This window comes from Salvelinus sp. IW2-2015, linkage group LG15, assembly GCF_002910315.2.
Source record: "Salvelinus sp. IW2-2015 linkage group LG15, ASM291031v2, whole genome shotgun sequence".
Classification (NCBI taxonomy): domain Eukaryota; kingdom Metazoa; phylum Chordata; class Actinopteri; order Salmoniformes; family Salmonidae; genus Salvelinus; species Salvelinus sp. IW2-2015.
In genome coordinates, this window is record NC_036855.1 from 50,394,395 (window position 1) to 50,414,803 (window position 20,409).

The 20,409-nt window shown below is 41.9% G+C and overlaps 1 protein-coding gene across 1 annotated transcript in view; it reads left to right on the forward strand.

The window, feature by feature from the left end:
• LOC111974402 (MAP kinase-activating death domain protein) overlaps positions 1-15,065 on the forward strand; it is a 57,140-nt gene extending 42,075 nt beyond the window's left edge. Inside the window, exons 21-26 of the mRNA XM_070447368.1 lie at positions 94-201; positions 441-605; positions 793-865; positions 1,603-1,709; positions 4,970-5,039; positions 15,010-15,065. Coding sequence (XP_070303469.1) covers positions 94-201; positions 441-605; positions 793-865; positions 1,603-1,709; positions 4,970-5,039; positions 15,010-15,065 — 579 coding nt within the window. The remainder of the gene's footprint in view (positions 1-93; positions 202-440; positions 606-792; positions 866-1,602; positions 1,710-4,969; positions 5,040-15,009) is intronic.
• The last annotated feature ends 5,344 nt before the right edge of the window (positions 15,066-20,409 follow it).

Consider the following 20,409-nt stretch of genomic DNA (forward strand, 5'->3'; position numbering starts at 1 on the left):
CACAGATTTATTTATGTTAATTATATTTCCATGGGGCCCCGCAAAAATTGTAAGAGAAGGGTTAACTTAACGTCTTGTTCACTCACATTTCAGAATGGCCGCGAGCTGTCCATCAGACCTAGTGGAAGCCGTCACATCAAGAAGCAGACCTTTGTGGTGCATGCTGGGACAGACACCACGGGGGACATCTTCTTCATGGAGGTATGAGAAAGACACTTTCAGAATTCACTTTCCCGGACCTTCCTTATACATAGTCCTTGTTCATGTTTTTTTTTATTGTGCCCAAGAGATGCATGAAAGCCAGACAAGTGTATCTGAATAGATCAAATTTAAGAACTGTCAAAATGCTGCAATTTGTTGTTTCAGTAGATCAAGCGTTTAGCTCTACAGTAGATATCAATTAATTGCTTTCTTTGCCTCTGTCCATTTCCCCCATTCAGGTGTGTGACGACTGCATAGTCCTGCGCAGCAACATCGGCACAGTGTATGAGCGCTGGTGGTACGAGAAGCTCATTAACATGACCTACTGTCCCAAGACCAAGGTGCTGTGTCTGTGGAGACGCAATGGCCAGGAAACCCAACTCAACAAGTTCTACACCAAGAAGGTGAGCCTCTACCGTCTGCGCTTCGCGTACTGAAATGCGGCTAGCAATTATGAACACAATGATATCCGTGTCAGTGGAACCTCTGATTAAGGTGACTGTAAATGTGGTGACTTTCGTGTCAGACTTTGTATAGACACTTTTCGTATTCCATAGTCCATAATCTGAATTCAAATGTTTTCTTGTCTAGTGTCGTGAATTGTATTACTGCGTGAAGGACAGCATGGAAAGGGCTGCTGCACGACAGCAGAGCATTAAACCAGGTATGTGTGCACGTTGGCTAGACACTTTCTTTGAGGCAGCACCAATGTATGATTGCGCTGCGTTTGGAAATGTATAGCCCTAGGGCAATGGTATTCAAAGTCTGGGTCGGGACCCCTAGTGAAGTTGCAGAGGAATAGCAGTGGGATTGCCTAAATATATTAAAGAAAATACAAATATAAAAAATTAGAGTTTTTTTTTTTTTAAGAGTACAGATTATTGTATGGGAAAATATACAAACGTTTATGAGAAAGATCATTTTAAAAATGAATGTTACTGAGGAAATGTATTAATTGGGTTCTTTTCATTTTGATAAGAGAGATGAAAAGTAATGAATTGAAGGTTATTTGTTCATGTAAAAATGGACATTTTCCAATTTTTAAGGTTGGGTCATTGCATTTGTCCAAAAAAATGGTATCCCCAGAAATGCTGGCAAACAAAATGGGGTCCCCAATGAAAAGGTTTGTATACCACTGCCCTAAGGGCTAATAGCAGTTAGCAATAGTTCATAGTCTATGGAAAAGTATAAATTTAGGGTGTAGGAATAACTCTGAGTAAAGGTGAGCTCTAAATTACTGCTTTATCATCCAAGAAATTCTATAACCTTTTGAGTCAATCAGCTCAGTTGGCCAAGTAAAGACTTTAATATCTGTCATCACTAACACTTTTCAAAAGAGATGTACTGCGGAATGGATAGGGGAGGGATCCTTTGGTTTAAGCGATCTGCCCCTCTCCATAGGTCCAGAGCTGGGTGGAGAGTTCCCTGTGCAGGACATGAAGACGGGCGAGGGAGGATTGCTGCAAGTCACCCTGGAAGGCATCAACCTCAAATTCATGCACAGCCAGGTAGGAGGCCTGTATTACCACATACACACATATACAATATATACACACACGCACACATACACACACGCAAAACCACTTAACCTCTTTCCACCCACCTCAATTCTTCTCTTTTTCTATTTTCTTTCTCTCTCACACACACAACTGTGGCTCACTTCCTCTAAGGTCCCTTTAAAAAAAGAGAGAGAATAGAAGGCATTTAGGGTTTTTTATGTTTGACATTGATAAATATTTTATAGCCTACTGAATTGAGTGCAAAAGCAGAGCACATTTTGAAGGTACTTCAGTCACCGTTTTGATCATGACCTTAGAGGAAGAATACATTTTTGTGCTTTGTCTTTCTATGATTTAAAAGATGTTATGTTTTATTTGTGCAGTCACTAAGATGTGTGTTTCAAGAAGAAAACACATATCCACTTAAACATTTCTGTTAAAGGCCTCCCGAGTGGCGCAGCGATCGGGGCATTGCATCGCAGTGCTAGAGGCGTCACTACAGATCCTGGTTCAATCCCGGGCTGTGTCGCAGCTGGCTGTAACCGGGAGACCCATGAGACGGCGCACAATTGGCCCAGCGTCGTCCGGGTTAGGGGAGGGTTTGGCCGGCTGGGATGTCCTTGTCCCATCGCGCTCTACRGACTCCTTGTGGCGTCCGGGGGCWWGCACGCTGACTTCAGGTCGCCAGRTGTACGACACATTGGTGCGGCTGGCTTCCGGGTTAAGCGAGCAGTGTGTCAAGAAGCAGTGTGGCTTGGCAGGTCGTGTTTCGGAGAATGCATGGCTCTCGACCTTCGCTTCTCTCGAGTCCGTACGTGAGTTGCAGCGATGGGACAAGACTGTAACTACCAATTGGATATTACGAAATTGGGGAGGAAAAAAGGGGTTAAGAAATATAATAATTGGACATTTCAAAAATACATAAATATTATGTTAATACTTAGCATTCTTACTTGTGGTGCCCAAACCTTGTCGTCTGTTCGTGTGTGTGGGGGGGAAGGCGAGTGTTCTGTTTGTGTTAGAGAGATTTCAGAGATAAGACGGATGACCTTGTGCAAAGACTTTTCATTAATAATTGCCATTTTATTTTACTGTTCTTTTAAAGTTTTGTCCCCTTAAATTCCCTTGACCTGCATATTAAAGTTAGATGAAAAATACCTCTTCAAGTATTCACATCTTTTGGGGGTGGGGCAATTCCATATCCTTAATCAACTTGAGTAAGAATATAATTGACCTCAGTCCTCACGACTGTCACAAGTAGATCTTTTTGGACCTAAAGGAAATGCTTGGATCTGAAATAACAATTATACAATTGCTCCGCCAATGATTGAGGGTCATAGGAGTGGCACTCATTTAATATAAGCAAAGTGACGAAACACACTGGACATATCACACTGTAGGATTGGGGCAAAAACGCATTGAATCATCACAGGGGAATGCCTACTCATAAGGTAATACTCAATTGTAGTACAATAGAAAATCATGTTTTTGACGACTACATTCTTTATGAAAGGTCCTATCTTTTTGAACTGCTTTCTTGATTTCTTTAGATCACACAGCGCACCTAATTGAAAGTTATTAAGGCTAGACATTGCAGCGGCCAATCGAGAGTGTATTTGATTGTGCCTTCTTTTTGATGCAACACTTCCAACACATTGGTCTAATTTGAGCCACCTAACAGGTTAGAACACGGTAGCTATGGTTGAAGAACAGTTACATCATCGTCATCATCATATAGAATTTAACAAGGGTACAAGAGTCATACGTTTGTAAAACCCTTTCCCTACTACAGACACCTAACTTACCTTTTAAGGAACAACACATACGTTTGTGCAACCTAATTGTACGATAATGGTCATAGCGCTCATTGAGATGCTGCTTGGCAAATTCAAACCACCTCTTTTTCCACCGTCAGCTCTGCAGGAGCTTAAGCACCAGTAGTAGATGTCATATTCATAGACGTCATTCACGCAATAAAACAACAACAACAAACACTTAACAATCTTGTTGTAAAGAACTTTTTCATATAATAGTTAAGGCCAACCCATTACATTTTCCCAGTGCAGGCCCACCCAAGCTTCCAGTGTCAGACATGGGGCACCGTAGGGTTAAATACGTGGGCATGTTACAGAGGGGTGAGGTTGTTATAGGCGGCAGCCTGTTTTGTTGGGGAGGCGATTGTGGCTGAGTGCCCTCTTGTACCTGTACTACTGAGCTGTTGGTGCCAGCCCTCGTTGCTGGAGGAGGGGGCATGGAGGGCATGGGGGGCGGGAGTGGGTTCCCAGCAGTCAAAACTGGTTGAAATGATGTAATTACATCATGTATTATTATTGGTTTTGGTAAGCTGGTAGTAACTGTCATTTTCTGGGTTAGGCCCAGGAACAAACCAAAAAAAGACCAGCTGTTACAAGTATAGACTAGACCAACTTTCAGTAGTTATTTTTCCACCTTTCGTAGTTTAGCACTTTATCATTCCAGTAGAAATTTCTGTGATGGGTATATTATATTGGCATTGARAGCTGTTAATACGTCAAGTCCCGTCCATTAGGTGGATTGTTTTTCMGGGGATAGTGCAGCGCCCTCTTTGTGCGCCGTCCAGTGTTTGTGCTCTTCTGTCCGATAATAATTCAAACCGTTTCTCTTCCATGCTCTCTCCCCCTGCAAGGAGCGGAAGGTACACAACCTCTGCTGTGTTTATTTGTTAGCGGTTATGTCATTCTTTGGTTGGGTTATTTTTCCTCAATTGTTTTAGCTGTGTGTGGCAAACTTTATTTTATGTGTCCTCATCTCTGTTTTCATATGGAATTTCCATGTATTCTTAGCATTACATGGGCCACAGTGCATTTGCATTAGTAGGGAAAACAGGAATTAATAGCAGTCACCATTGCTTCACTGTTGCTTCACAATAGCTTTGTTGATGCACACTATAGCTAAGGCACTATAGTGCGAACAAATTGCCATATTATAGTTTCATTCAGCAAGTAGTCATTAATAGCACTCACTTCATCATAGACCTTCCCACAATGCATTTCTACTCACCTAACCCCAGCCCATGTAAGCATTCAATCATGGAAACTTCTGTTTTGTGCTTTCCTATTTCTTTTTGGTAGCGTTTAAAAGCTTGCATATACCATCCCTTTTTCCCTTTTAGTATTGACTAGATGAGAATTTAACGTTGTTCATTTTCTATCTGAAATGTTTAATTTCAGCCTGTTGTCATTGAGTTGCTAATGTTCTGTCTTGCTGTTTTTGTTTGTTTTTTGTTTTAGGTTTTCATAGAGCTGAATCACATTAAAAAGTGCAATACTGTGAAGGGAGTCTTTGTCCTGGAGGAATTTGGTAATTACCCCATCTATTGATTCTAGGTCTGTACTCGACACGGCAGTAACTCAGCTTCACGACAAACGCAACGCTGACGCACAGAGATAGCAACTGTAACGACTCAGGGTTCAGTGGATTCACAACAGCTCTTGCATACCTCGGGAAAAATATAGTCCGTGTTAGAATTAGCTAGTTTCATTTAGCAATTGAGAAGTCCAGCCCTCACAAATAGGAATGTTTGCTAATTTTATATTTATTGCTGATTTATAAAATAAGACAAAACAGCCCTAATTGTGAGAGTTCTGTCTTTATTTGCCGTCATTTTATTTCGTCCAGAAGTATTTTTAGTTTTTAACCATGAGGTCTTAGGAGTCAGATCTGTCGTATTATGATGGAAGACTTGATGCACAGCTTGTTTCTGCATCAGACTTTCGTAAGGATCAAATGTTGGAAATTCGAGCTTTAGGGTAGGAAATCATTTTAGGGTTCACTCGACCAAATAAGATGGTATGTGCATGAGAGGGAAATTCATCAAAGCCTAGAGCAAAGGGAAGCAGAGCCCCAGATTGTGTTTTAACGGTTTTAAAAACGCTCATTAAGAATAAAGGACACCTACGTTGATTTATGTTCTCAGCTCTCAGTTGAAGCTGAATTATCTTGAAAAATTGTTTCAATTTAGATTCCTAGGGGGGACTTGATCTGCTTGATCTTCAGGATAGAAGGATGCTAACTTGTTTGAAATGGCCACATCTGGGTTGCGTTGAGTAGGCACAACAACAAAAAACATTAAGAAAAGGAAAATGTGCTTTCTTAGGCATGTTCAGGTAGTATCTCAGCCATTTCAAAACGTTTTCGCTCAATGGTGCCTACTAAATGCGATTAGTGATTCCTTTCCTGAGACCAGGGCTACTATTTAGATATTTAGAGCATTTCCTTCTTGATGTGTACAGTAGATGGTTCGTCATGGCTTATTATACTGCCATATTTGAAACTGATAACCAGTGACCAATGAGATTGTTAGGCGAGGCCTAGATCTGTGAGGTGATAGCCCCCATCTATGTCAGCGCTGGACTGGGTTACTGCCGTGTCTCTGTGCTGCTTTTGTAATACGCTACCCTCATCCTTGCCGCTATGAAAACCTTCATTCTCCAGCAGGTAAAGTGCTGTCAAATCTCTCTTCTCCTTTCCTCACTTAAGAGCATTCCTCCTCTCCGTTCCCACCTTCTCTCATGCCCCTCATTCTTTATGCAGAATCCCCCTCGTTCCTTTCTTGTACCCTTGCCTGAGTTTCTGCCTGTCCTTCTGACAGTTTATGAAACTGAAGCTTTCTGCTCCTCTCCATCACTTGAAAAAAGCAAACCCCTCTAGCGTTGTTTTTCCCTCAATGTTTTGAGACGAAGAAACCTGGCGACTTGACAATGTGGAGAGCAGAGGGTTTTGAACTGCCCCCTTCCCCTCCCCCATCTTTCCGACCTCTACATCTGTCCCTTCTTTCGTAGGTTCACAGTTACTAATGAAAAGTCTGTCCTCCGACACTGGCTTTGAACTTGGTCTAGGGAGTTGGGCCTCATTAAAAGGACACTTTGGGATTTTAGCAATCTACTTCCCCAGAGTCAGATGAACTCGTGGATACCATTTTTATGTCTCTGTGTCCAGTATAAAGGAAGTTAGAGGTAGTTTCGTGAGCCCAAAAACTTCGTCATTACACTAACGCTAGTTAGCAATTGTGCTAGTTAGCAACTTCCTTCAAACTGCACGCAGAGACATAAATATAGTATCCATGAGTTAATCTGACAATGGGGAAGTAGATGAAGGGCCTCAATGCCAAAATCCCAAAGTATCCCTTTAACAGTTTATGTATTTGTGACGTCTTTAAGTGTTCAGTTTCTTGCTTTGTTTTTTTCCCTATAATGTCCTGCTTAGTTTCTTTCCCATTCTCCACATTGTTTTACATTGTTATTGTTGTTGCTGTACACATTTGTTCGCACTGTGACTCATGCACAGTCTCAGATTTTTTGTATTTTCAAGCCATTCGTGTGAGTTCTTTCCTTTTCCGTGGGCCATGTATGTCCTTCTTTACACAATCATTTTGATGCCTGTATTCAAATGGTTTGCTGCTACAAACAGTTGAATCTATTCACCAAAACAAATCTAGGAACAGTAAGTAATGGGGGCAGGAAAAACCCTTTTTAGGAAACAACCAAACTATATATTTTTTATCAGCTGAGAAACTGAGCCAACTCATACAGGTATACTGTTTGACATGTACCACAAGGATTAAGCTGGCGGCAAGCTAGAAGCGAGGTTGAAGTTTGGGTGGTTCTCGCAAATGAAGCAAAATAAACAAACTAGCCAGCTTTTTGTCAGAGCTGTTTGCCACTCGCTGTGGACTGAGCAGATTAAATTCTCTAACTTTGTGAACTCATCTCTGGTGAACTATGCAGACCGTCATCAAGATGGTAGTCCGGTATGCAGACATGGTGGGAACATAACCAAACTGTCCCTAAGTTTTATTCACACACAAGCAGTTTTCCATATTTAGCTTGAAAGATGATAGCTAGCTACGTAACTTAGCTGTGGTTGTTTGCCAGTCAGCATAGCTTGTAGAATACTATGTGCGTTATGCCCTGGGATAGTGCGACCCTAGCCCCTGTGTCTTCGGTCAAAAAGACATGCAAGCCGTTGATTCACTGTGAACACTTCAATTCCACAGTAACCAGAATAATGGTGAATATATAGTAGTAACGATGTGTGTGGTTTCTATTTGAGAAAATGAATAATAATACAATATTAGTAATGTATATGAATTCACTAGATAAGAATTTGACATAAGTATAGAATAGGTAATATGCATAAACATACAGAAAATAATCTGCATAAATAGTAGAAAGGAATGTATACATAAACATAATGTCAATAATACCTAAGAAATAGGCATACATAATAAGTGGCTGTGATATATACATAATAGGTGATACACGTAAACAATATGCATATATTGATTGCAATAATAAACTGTGCCACTAGGCTGCAGACGAGCCCTGTAATAGCTCTAATTGCAAAGGCTGACTGACATCCGGGAAGATTCCGGAAAGGGCGGCGCTAGAGAACGACAACTCTTAACGGCTGCGTTTCAAACTCAAAGTAGACAGCCCTAGGCCCTAACCCTCAGGCCTTGAATGACGTTTTACATCGTCACATCCGAGTGTTCTTTAAATGTCCCTTGCCCAAGCAAGGGAGAGTGATGATCGGAGATTCAATGTCCTTGGTGGAAATCTTGAAGTTGAGCTTAAAAACAACCAACCTAAAGCTATTAGTGTTTATTACATTTTTATTTAATCAGGGTCTGTAGTCACGCCTCTAGCACTGCGAAGCAGTGCCTTAGACCGCTGCTCCACTCGAGAGCACAATGTACCTAGTAAGCTAACGTAGCTAGCTAGCACTCCTGTCAGGTAGCTAGCTACAGTTACCACAAGCTGGCTAGCTAGTTTTATAGTTTGGTAACTTACTCTAATATCTGAATTCCAAAAAATATGTTTATGAATCTAGCTACGTTTTATAGGCTCCTCACTACGAGACTACGCCAATTTTCCAATGCTAAAATCAATGTAATTTATATATTTTTTTAGCAAGCTAAGTTCATAATGTTTTCTGACATGCCGAAAATGCAGCCTTGTTGATGTAAATGTAAAACTTTGTGGCCACCAGAGTTTGACATGTGACTACAGATTGAATTGTGGGTGATATCCTGATACCCTGCAAGTGACCAAAGTTCTTCACTCGCTCCGATGGCAATCAAACTGCATCCAGTTTCACTGGGGATTCCCAGAGGGACAATTGCTAGACCAAGGGCTGAGTGGGTAAAAATAACGTGTTTGGACTGCAGCCTAGTGGGTGCTGTATTTCCCCATAGAGAATATCAGGCATAAATGGCGAACTGCCTTAATGGCCTACAGTTACATACAACACTGTAGAATAGGAATTTACAGGTACAAATAACATGCAGGGTGTAAGCATACACAGTAACAAAAGGGATAGAAGTAACAAAAGGTATAGAAGTAAGATAATATGGAATATAAACCTGTACAAGATACTGTTCTGACCACGGCTTAGACCAGTTAGAGGAACCGTGATGGAAGCACATAATATACAGCTAAACAAGGAACGTGAACTATATGTTGTAACCCAATACTGATGCATTAATTTGTAATGGACAATGTATAAAAATGAGTAGCAAGGCTACATTAACTGGGAACTAGCATAGGCTAACCAGGATAAGTTAGCAAGGCAAGATACAATGATGCAGTAGAATGTTACAGTTATAACTTGGTTTATCTGTGGCGATTTATACAACAGGCATAGCAAACATTTTGTAATCAGATTACAGGCATAGCGATTTTTTTTTTTTTAAACAAATTCATACCACTTTGTTTTCTCAATCACATTCAATTCAGCATTGGAAAAAAGACACGTTTAAGTTTGTTCCACCTGAGTGAGTCTGACCACAAGTCAGAGACCACTATGATGATGCACCAAATGCGTTTGGATACTTTTTGCCTTCTACTCTGTAGCGGTGCATGGGTAAAATCACTGGGGAAGCKAAGCCAGGAAAAAAAGCAATATTACAACCTATGTGTTGTGATAATTGCATTGTTTGCTCTGTAACCTGTTAGTTCATATGCCTTGCGACCGTGATATAAGGCCGAGATAATAAAAAGACAGTGGCAGAATAAATTCAACCAGGGGTGCAACTTTCACTGGGGATGGGGGGACATCACATTCCCCCACATTCTGAAATAGCATTTTTGTCCCACCCACTTTTATCATTGAAATGTGAAACAAAACGAGGCAACGGTGTGCTTTAGGACCATGTGGATGCCTCTGAGCGGTCGGGTAGGCTGTTTGGAGTATTTATCCGAATGGATTAAGAAAGTGTCCCCCTCACTTCTAAAACCAAAGTTGCGCCCCTGAATTCAACCACCTTTGTTTCATCACAAAACCGGAGAGTAACCTCTGTCCGTTGAAGTCCACAAAGCAAATTGCGTGTAACAAACAGTTACATGACCTACAGCATGGTCAAGCAAGTTAATGTTTACGACATTTTCTGACTACTAAACAACTATTGATTTAGAACAAAGAAGCGTTACCGCAAGTCGCAAAGAAAACAGGAGCTGCCTCCACTATTCCAGCACCATTTCAACTGCAACATTTCAACATCATCAAATCATCTATGCTTAGTCTAATACAGTGACAACTAAAAGATACCAAAAACAATTTAGTCCAATCAACGTAAGCTAAATATGATGTGGCTGTCCATGGTTCTGATTTGTGTGTGTGAATGCAGAAAAACATGTTCACTCACCCTACTACAAGCATTTCACTACACCCGCAATAACATCTGCTAAATATGTGTATGTGACCAATAACATTTGAAACGCCAATGCCATCCTCTCATGTTGACGAAACAGTCTGACTGTCATACAATATACGCTTTTATTTTTTGTTATCCTAGGCTACCTGGCTAAAATGCTTGCTCGCTAGCCTAACTTCCTTTCGTGGGAAACGTGAGCTAGTTAACATTAGCCTTCTCCGTATAGCTACGTAGCTATTGAACTATCATCCTCTCAGTCCAGGGGAACAATGTATGAATTTATGGTTGGATCAGAATTCCCTTTATAATTATTGCCTAGTACGGAGAATTAAATAAAACCATAAGTCCAAATCCCTATCTCCATCCATGCCAAGGAAAGGGCTAATTTTAGCRAGCTAGCCACTGGAGGACAACAACACGAGATGCAACAATTCAAATCAAATCATCACATTTTATTTGTCACATGCGCCAAATACAACAGGTGTAGACCTTACAGTGAAATGCTTATTTATACAAGCCTTTAACCAAAAATGCAGTTAAGAAAAAGTGTTGAAGTATTTACTAAAATAAACTGAATTTAAAATAAATAAATAATAATAATTAACGAGCAATAATAAAATAACAGTGAGGCTATATACAGGGGGTACCGGTACAGAGTCGATGTGCGGGGGCACCGGTTAGTTGAGGTGTGTAGGTAGAGGTAAAGTGACTATGCGTGGAAAATTAACAGAGAGTAGCAGCAGTGTAAAAATGGGGGGTGGGGACAATGCAAATAGTCCAGGTAGCCATTTGATTAGCTGTTCAGGAGTCTTATGGCTTGGGGTAGAAGCTGTAAAGAAGCCTTTTGGACCTAGACTTGGCTCTCCGGTGTCTTAGGCAATTTTTTGGGCCTTCCTCTGATACCGCCTAGTATAGAGGTCCTGGATGGCAGGAAAGTTGGCGCCAGTGATGTACTGGGCCGTATGCACTACCCTCTAGTGCCTTGCGGTTGGAGGCCGAGCAGTTGCCATACCAGGCGGTGACGCAACCAGTCAGGATGCTCTCGATGGTGCAGCTGTAGAACTCTTTTTTTTTCTTCTGAGGACCCACACCAAATATTTTCAGTCTACTGAGGGGGAATAGGCGTTGTCGTGCCCCCTTCACAACTGTCTTGGTGTGTTTGGACCATGATAGTTTGTTGGTGATGTGTACACCAAGGAACTTGAAGCTCTCAACCTGCTCTACTACAGCCCTGTCGATGAGAATGGGGGAGTTTTCTGTCCTCTTTTTTCTGTTGTCCACAATCATCTCCTTTGTCTTGATCATGTTGAGGGGTAGGTTGTTATTCTGGCACCACACTGCCAGGTCTCTGACCTTCTCCCTATAGGCTGTCTCATCGTTGTCGGTGATCAGGCCTACTGTTGTGTCGTTGGCAAACTTAATGATGGTGTTGGAGTCGTGCTTGGCCGTGCAGTCATGGGTGAACAGGTAGTACAGGAGGGGACTGAGCACGCACCCCTGGGGGGCCCCCGTTTTGAGGATCAGCTTGAAGGATGTGGTGTTACCTACCCTTACGACCTGGGGGTGACCCGTCAGGAAGTCCAGGATCCAGTTGCAGAGAGAGGTGTTTAGTCCCAGGGTCCTTAGCTTAGTGATGAGCTTTGAGTGCACTATAGTGTTGAACGCGGAGCTYTAGTCAATGAATAGCATTCTCACGCAGGTGTTCCTTTTGTCCAGGTGGGAAATGGCAGTGTGGAGTACAATAGAGATTGCATCATCTGTGGATCTGTTGGGGCGGTATGCAAATAGGAGTGGGTCTAGGGTTTCTGGGATAATGGTGTTGATGTGAGCCTTTCAAAGCACTACATGGCTACAGATGTGAGTGCTACGGGTCAGTAGTCATTTAGGCAGGTTACCTTGGTGTTCTTGGGCACAGGGATTATGGTGGTCTGCTTGAAACATGTCAGTGATGACACTTGCCAGTTGGTCAGCGCATGCTCGGAGTACACGTCCTGGTAGTCCGTCTGGCCCTGTGGCCTTGTGAATGTTGACCTGTTTAAAGTTCCTACTCACATCGGCTACGGAGAGTGTGATCACACAGTTGTCCGGAACAGCTGAAGCTCTCATGCATGCTTCAGTGTTGCTTGTCTCGTAGCGAGCATAGAAGTTATTTAGCTCATCTGGTAGGCTCGTGTCACTGGGCACCTCATGGCTGTGCTCCCCTTTGTAGTCCGTAATAGTTTGCAAACCCTGKCACATCCAATGAGCGTCGGAGCCGGTGTAGTACGATTTAATCTTAGTCCTCTATTGATGCTTTGCCTGTTTGATGTTTCGTCGGAGGGCACAGCGGGTTTTCCTATAAGCGTCCTGGGTTAGAGGCCCTCTCCTTGAAAGCGGCAGCTCTACCCTTTAGCTCAGTGCGGATGTTGCCTGTAATCCATGGCTTCTGGTTGGGGTATGTACAGTCACTGTGGGGACGATGTCATCGATGCACTTATTGATGAAGCTAGGGACTGATGTGGTGTACTCCTCAATGCCATCGGAAGAATCCCGGGAACATATTTCAGTCTGTGCTAGCAAAACAGTCCTGTAGCTTAGCATCTGCGTCATCTGACCACTTCCTTATTGAGCGAGTCAGTGGTAATTCCTGCTTTACTTTTTGCTTATACGCAGGAATCAGGAGGATAGAGTTATGGTCAGATTTGCCAAATGGGGGGCGAGGGAGAGCTTTGTACACGTCTCTGTGAATGGAGTAAAAGTGGTCTAGAGTTTTTTTTTTTTCTCTCTGATTGCACATTTAATATGCTGGTAGAAATTAGGTAAAACGGATTCAAGTTTCCCTGCATTAAAGTCCCTGGCCACTAGAAGCGCTGCCTCTGGATGATAATTTTCTTGTTCGCTTATGGCCTTAATGCAGCTCTTTGAGTGACGTCTTAGTGCCAGCATCGGTTTGTGGTGGTAAATAGACAGCTGCGAAAATATAGATGATAAACTCTTCATAAATAGTGTTGTCTACAGTTTATCATGAGATTGACTTCCTTAATATTAGATTTTGTGCACCAGCTGTTATTTACAAATAGACACAGACCGCCACCCCTTGTCTTACCGGAGGRAGCTGTTCTATCTTGCCGATGTACCGAAAGCCCCGTGAGCTGTATGTTATGTTATCTATGTCGTCGTTCAGCCACGACTGTGAAACATAAGATATTAGTTTTTAATGTCCTGTTGGTAGGATAATCTTGATCTGAGCTTATCCATTTTGTAATTCAATGATTGCACATTGGCTAATAGGACTGATGGTAGAGGGGGGATTACTCACTCGCTGTCGGATCCTTACAAGGCACCCCGACCTACGTCCCCGATATCTCTGTCTCTTCYTGCAAATTAAGGGGATTTGGYCCTTGTCGGGTGTCTGAAGAAAATCCTTTGTGTCCGACTCGTTAAAGAAAAAATCTTCATCCAGTARGAGGTGAGTAACGCAGTTCTGATATCCAGAAGCTCTTTTCCGTCATAAGAGACGGTGGCAGAAACATTATGTACAAAATAAGTTACAAATAATGCAAAAAACACACAATTGGTTAGGAGCCCATAAAACGTCAGCCATCTCCTCCGGCGCCATCTCTACYTCAATTCAAGTTGTTTCTGTCAGTTACGTATTTTTCTTGGTGCAGTGTGATAGGAGTGAAGCCAAATCCAAATTGGTTGAGCTCACTCAGTTCAGCGTAACGCTGATTGGCTATTATTTTACTTACAAAATTATCAAGGGAGGCCAAATGCTCGCTGGCTTCCCTTGCATTCAATGCTACGGGTGGCAACAATGTCATCATCTTTAAGACCAGACAGCATCAGATAGATGTCCTACACATACAGAGACAGAGGGGTGCTGTGTCGCTCTTCCCTTGGCATCCATGAATACACACCACTGCTTCAAATGCCTCATAAGAGGTAAGTAATCAAAAAAMAACTGAAAGTAATCAGATTATGTTACTGAGTTTGGGTAATCCAAAAGTTACGTTACTGATTACAATTTTGGACAGGTAGTAACTGTAACGGATTACWTTTACAAAGTAACCTATCCAACCCTGTTCGTGACTGAGGTAGAAGGGGGTTCTTCACCTAGCTAGCTAACTTACACCTACAGTGGCTTTCTTAGCGCATTATTGAACTTCGCTTCGCAATACTATAATTTAAGAGGGTTTTTTGAAGAACGTATTTTATGTCTGCAAGAACCACCCAAAGTTGCACTTCGATTCTACTGTCCCTCCCCCTTAAATATCAAATATATTTGCTAGACCTAACGTTGACAATGCCACACTTTTTCAGATAGTATATGAGAGTATCCAACGTCTTAGACTTCAGGTTTCATCATGCCCAAGTAAAGCGTGTCTGTGTTTTGATTTGGTCCAATCTAGCATATGCCCAATGCAAATCGGGTAGCATCATTTTCGAGATAAGTGTGAACTCTGAACCAGTACTTGTGGACTCTCTTGGCCCACAGCTTCTTTTGCGCACCCTCTCATAGTCTGAAAACATTGGTAACATGCTACACGCCCTGCAATCCCCAGCTCTCACTCTTTCTTAAAGGGAGGTTTCAACCTCTTGAATCCTTTGTTTTGTCTCTTGCACCTGCACTTGTAGTTCCTGAAACTAAAGAAGTGGTGATCCACAAGTACGAACCTCTTCCGCTCTCGTAGCTAACGCCATACTCTTGGCATTCAATAGCCACCAGATCTGTTTTAACAGTACTGCATTGCATATATGTCCTGACACAATTTTGAAGAGTAATCCCTTTCATTTCTAAAATGCATGTAATATTTTTTTTCAAATAATATAATCCCCTTTTTGTTCATAACACGATTAGTGTAAGTTCTACAGAGCCATGACACCAATAATAAAGAGTAAGGAGGCACAAGTAGTATGACTACGCCACAAGTAGCTATGTCAAAGCTACACTTCCCTCATGCTCTCGCTCTCTTTTTTTCTTGCTCTCAAAACAGGCACACCAGATCTGTTACTCCGTCCTCTGCCTTTTCTCCTACGTGGTGCGGTGAAGGGGAAGGAAGCAGAAGGCAAGCCCAAGCTCCTATCTCCAAGACCTCTGCCCAGCTAGTCTACGACCCATCCAATCTACCCCCCCCCCCCCCAACACACAAAAAAAACCTCCTCTGTGCCTCTCACTCTGCAACAAAGTGGGATCTCGGTCCTACTATGACATTGAGTTCTGACAATCCTTGACCTACTTAAGCACACACCTCTACTCCTCTTTGCACCCTGTAAGTACATCTCCAATAAGTACCCTCTACTCTTTGTGCATTGCCCTGTAAGTAAAATCCCTATTGTGTGTGTGTGTGTGTGTGTGTGTATGTATACATAAACTCAGCAAAAAAAGAAATGTCCTCTCACTGTCAACTGCGTTTATTTTCATCAAAATTAACGTGTAAATATTTGTATGAACATAACAAGATTCAACAACTGAGACACAAAACTGAACAAGTTCCACAGACATGTGACTAACAGAAATTGATAAATGTGTCCCTGCACAAAGGGGAGGTCAAAATCTAAAGTAACAGTCAGTGCTGGTGTGGCCACCAGCTGCATTAAGTACAGCAGTGCATCTCCTCCTCATGGACTGCGCCAGATTTGCCAGTTCTTGCTGTGAGATGTTACCCCACACTTCCACCAAGACCTACCTGCAAGTTCCTGGACATTTTGGGGGGAATGGCCCTAGCCCTCACCCTCCAATCCAAACAGGTCCCAGACGTGGTCAATGGGATGAGATCCGGGCTCTTTGCTGGCCATGGCAGAACACTGACATTCCTGTTCTTGCAGGAAATCACGCACAGAACGAGCAGTATGGTGGTGGCATTGTCATGCTGGAGGGTCATGTCAGGATGAGCTGCAGGAAGGGTGCCACATGAGGAGGAAGATGTCTTCCCTGTAACGCACAGCGTTGAGATTGCCTGTAATGACGACAAGCTCAGTCCGATGATGCTGTGACACACCACCCCAGACCATGATGGACCCTCCACCTGTAAATAGATCCCGCTCCAGAGTACAGGCCTCGTTGTAACGCTCATTCCTTCGACGATAAACGCAAATCCGACCATCACCCCTGGTGAGACAAAACCGCAACTCGTCAGTGAAGAGCACTTTTTGCCAGTCCTGTCTGGTCCAGCGACGGTGGTTTGTGCCCATAGGGACGTTGTTGCAGTGATGTCTGGTGAGGACCTGCCTTACAACAGGCCTACAAGCCCTCAGTTCAGCCTCTCTCAGCCTATTGCGGACGGTCTGAGCACTGATGGAGGGATTAAGCGTTCCTGGTGTAACTCAGGCAGTTGTTGTTGCCATCCTGTCCCGCAGGTGTGATGTTCGGATGTATCGATCCTGTGTAGGTGTTGTTACACGTGGTCTGCCACTGCGAGGACGATCAGCTGTGTGTCCTGTCTCCCTGTAGCGCTGTCTTAGGCGTCTCACAGTACGGACATGGCAATTTATTGCCACTGGGCAATTTATTGCCCTGGCCACATGCAGTCCTCATGCCTCCTTGCAGCATACCTAAGGCACATTCACACAGATGAGCAGGGACCCTGGGCATCTTTCTTTTTGTGTTCTTCAGYGTCAGTAGAAAGGCCTCTTTAGTGTCCTAAGTTTTCATAACTGTGACCTTAATTGCCTACTGTCTGTAAGCTGTTAGTGACTTAATGGCCGTTCCACAGGTGCATGTTCATTCATTGTTTATGGTTCATTGAACAAGCATGGGAAACAGTGTTTAAAGAAGATCTGTGAAGTTATTTGGGATTTTTACGAATTATCTTTGAAAGACAGGGTCCTGAAAAGGGGACTTTTTTTTTTTTTGCTGAGTTTATATATGTATGAACCCTGGTCTGTGGCATCGTGCGTACACCTTTCCCAACCCTGGTCACGTCCTCTAGACTCCTCCCATACATGCCCAGCCTGAGGCCTTGGCTGTAAGCGTGCTTGTTCTTCAAGGGGAGACTTGGTCTGTCCGTCCCCCATCTCCTCTTTGTGACTGTCCTCTCGTCCTGGCCTGCTGCCAAGGTTTCATTGGTTGTTTTTAATGGGATGGAGACAGCGAGGGGGAGGGATATGTGAGGCACAGCCCTGCAAGTCGATAAGAAAGCAACCAACCTCCCTGTCCACTCCCTATGACTGTGTGATGAATATTCTATGTGCTACGTGGTATTACTGTAAAACTCCAGTCTGTCCAAGTCCAAACCAGTGAAGCGTTTAAAAAGCACTCTAGTACTGACGGGTGTCACTTTGTTAAATGCTACTACTGTATGGTGCATCAAACACTGCATGTAAAAGCTTTTTAAAGGTTTCATTCCTTTTGATCACAAAATTATATTGTGTGGTCCAAGATGCGTGTATCTCTTTAGCTTGCCCAGTGAGGCTAAACTACTGTAATTCTACTGTCAAATTTCTTGTCTGTGGTCCTCTTTATTGAATTGCATGTTACTATGGAGAGAAAAAATATTTAAAGAGAAGCAGAATGCTGTACATTTCACCATTAGAAAATGTTTTACAATGTGTGGTTTATTCACTAGATGTGCAATACTTTACATAGTTAGCCAGAGCCAGATCATTGTTCTGATAAAACATCTRGGCTATTATGGCTTTCAAAGTGCAAAGAATGTATAAAAGGACTTCCTTGTCTTYCATATTTATTGAAGTAAATAAATGATGACCTATTGTTTATAAGTGCAAAATCACTATTTGGAGATTCTAAACCTACTGCTYTGCTATCAAGCCCTGCTGTTATGGTTTTGTCCGTTAAGTCTTCATGTTGTGTCTGTACTGTAGTAAGACAAATACATCCATTCTAGCCCCATTTCAGCCCAACTGTAAATCCCACAGTTTGTGTGTATACATGCAGTGTATTGTTTTGCCAGATCAGCAATATATGAATAATACAGCTATATGATCAGGATATTGTTTTTAGTGTTTAAGTGGCTTTTATTTTTTTAGAGAGGAAATGCTTGTGTAAGGAACATAGTTACAAATTCCATGAGGCAATTATTTAAGGCATTTCATTATTGACAATAAAAACACTGGTGTAAATATGAGTGTCTCAAAACAGTTTGAAGACAGGGTATAGTTTCTTAGACTAGTTACATTTGAGAACCTTAAGAAACTGGAGTATTTGAAACCAACCAACCCTATTATTGTGGTAGCTAGCCTGCTGCTGTGGAGAAAGTGATGGAATAATTGAAATGGGTGTGAAAAGTATTTATAGAACATGTACAGCTTTGGCAATATCAAAATAAAAGTTGTCAAAACTAAAGCCCTCCATTTTGTCTCAAGTCATTATTATGTCACAGTTTGGATGAACACAAATGATGTAGCACATCCATATATTTGGAAAACATATCTAGAATGAAATCTAGAGTAACATTTGTGAAGATTTAATGCAAATACCCTTTTTTAATTAACACATCACCACAAATTATTACAATGAGCGCTGTTAGCATGAACTATATATGTAATATAGAATAGACAATTGACACCTATGATTGTAACGAACTATAAAAAAATACTTGCTGGATGGCAGATATATTCATTGACAAAACAATGTAAATAAAATATGCCATTTAGGGAGTGAATGTTATTTATAATAAGGGTTACATTGAGAAAATCAAGCATCTTTGAAATGAAAATGGAGGGCCCTCCTTTCAGCAAAATATATTGTCCCTGAACCTTAGATATGCAGTTTTAGAAACCGCATTACATGGCAACGCCGGAATTTTGATATCGCACTGGGCTGCGGGCCAAAAGCTTGTAGGTTTTCAGACCYCCACGGACAAGAGTAACCTASGGGTGGAAATATCTCCTTTATAGTAAAAGCATTGCATTAATCGAAAATCGTGTTTGCAGGTTTTTAAAAAGCCTTTAATAAAAATGTCATTAAATTCTACGTCATTTCAAATATCAATATTTGACAGAGAGTACGTCTTATATTTATCCAATGCCAAATCAGTMTCTTGTTTGCAAARAATTCAATCTGAGACGTCATTAGGAATCTAAACATGGTACTTCCAAAAGTGTTTCCCTACAAGCTGWCTAGGTTTAAACATATCTTAGCCTACAGAAAGTGAATAGCGTAATCAATTTATAGTGACGGAATTAGATTTCTTCCCAAGCAAAGTTATMTTATGTCTTCTCGGCTATAGAAGGTTTAATCTCAGCCTCTGAATGTCAAAGAAATGAAACAATGATATTCCCAAATGCATTAAGTAACATCTTTCCCGGGTATTTTACACCTTGCTTTACGCTTGTTTCTAGCATAAAGCATCGCAGGTCAAGGCGCTGCTTTAGATCACTTTATATAATCGGATCAGTTTGATTTTCTTCCATATCTTAAGCGAACAAGAGGTAGGTCTGTGCTTTTTGCCATTTTCTTTAATAAAACGTAGGCCAATGGCATCCCCTTTCGTACCACCTCAATTCGAGTCTTGATTGTAACTTAACAGCCCTTCAGTMWTATGSAGGTAGTCTATTTAAAGAGTGGGTAGAGGAATTGAGTGACACATCTATGGATATAGCATTCTATAGCCTAATTTCATCTGTCAAACAGGTAGGCCCACCTTTTTTTTCTTAAGGTTAGATATCTGTAACTGAACTAGACACAATATTATATTGTGACAGAGGTAGAAAATGTCACAAACTTCATCACCTCTTGTTGATGTGACACCCTTAAGACATTGACCAGCAGAACACAGGCGATAGAAAAATAGATTAGTGCAAAGTGAAAGATAGCGAAAATATAGGAACAAAGGCATTATAGTCTACCTGCTTCATACAGTAAATGACAGATTTTCCWTAGGTATGCTACTCATATACAGTTTATATGCCTCTGTTAGCACTTATGAAGGGGAGTGTTTATCATTTAGGGAAGTGCTAAACCCTTTTCCCTCAAATTTTTCCCCATCTTCTTGCACTTTGCCCACTTGTCACTCTGTTCAAAAGACTGGCAGCCATCTTGACCCACACAGGGGTAGCCTTTAGCCTACTAGACAA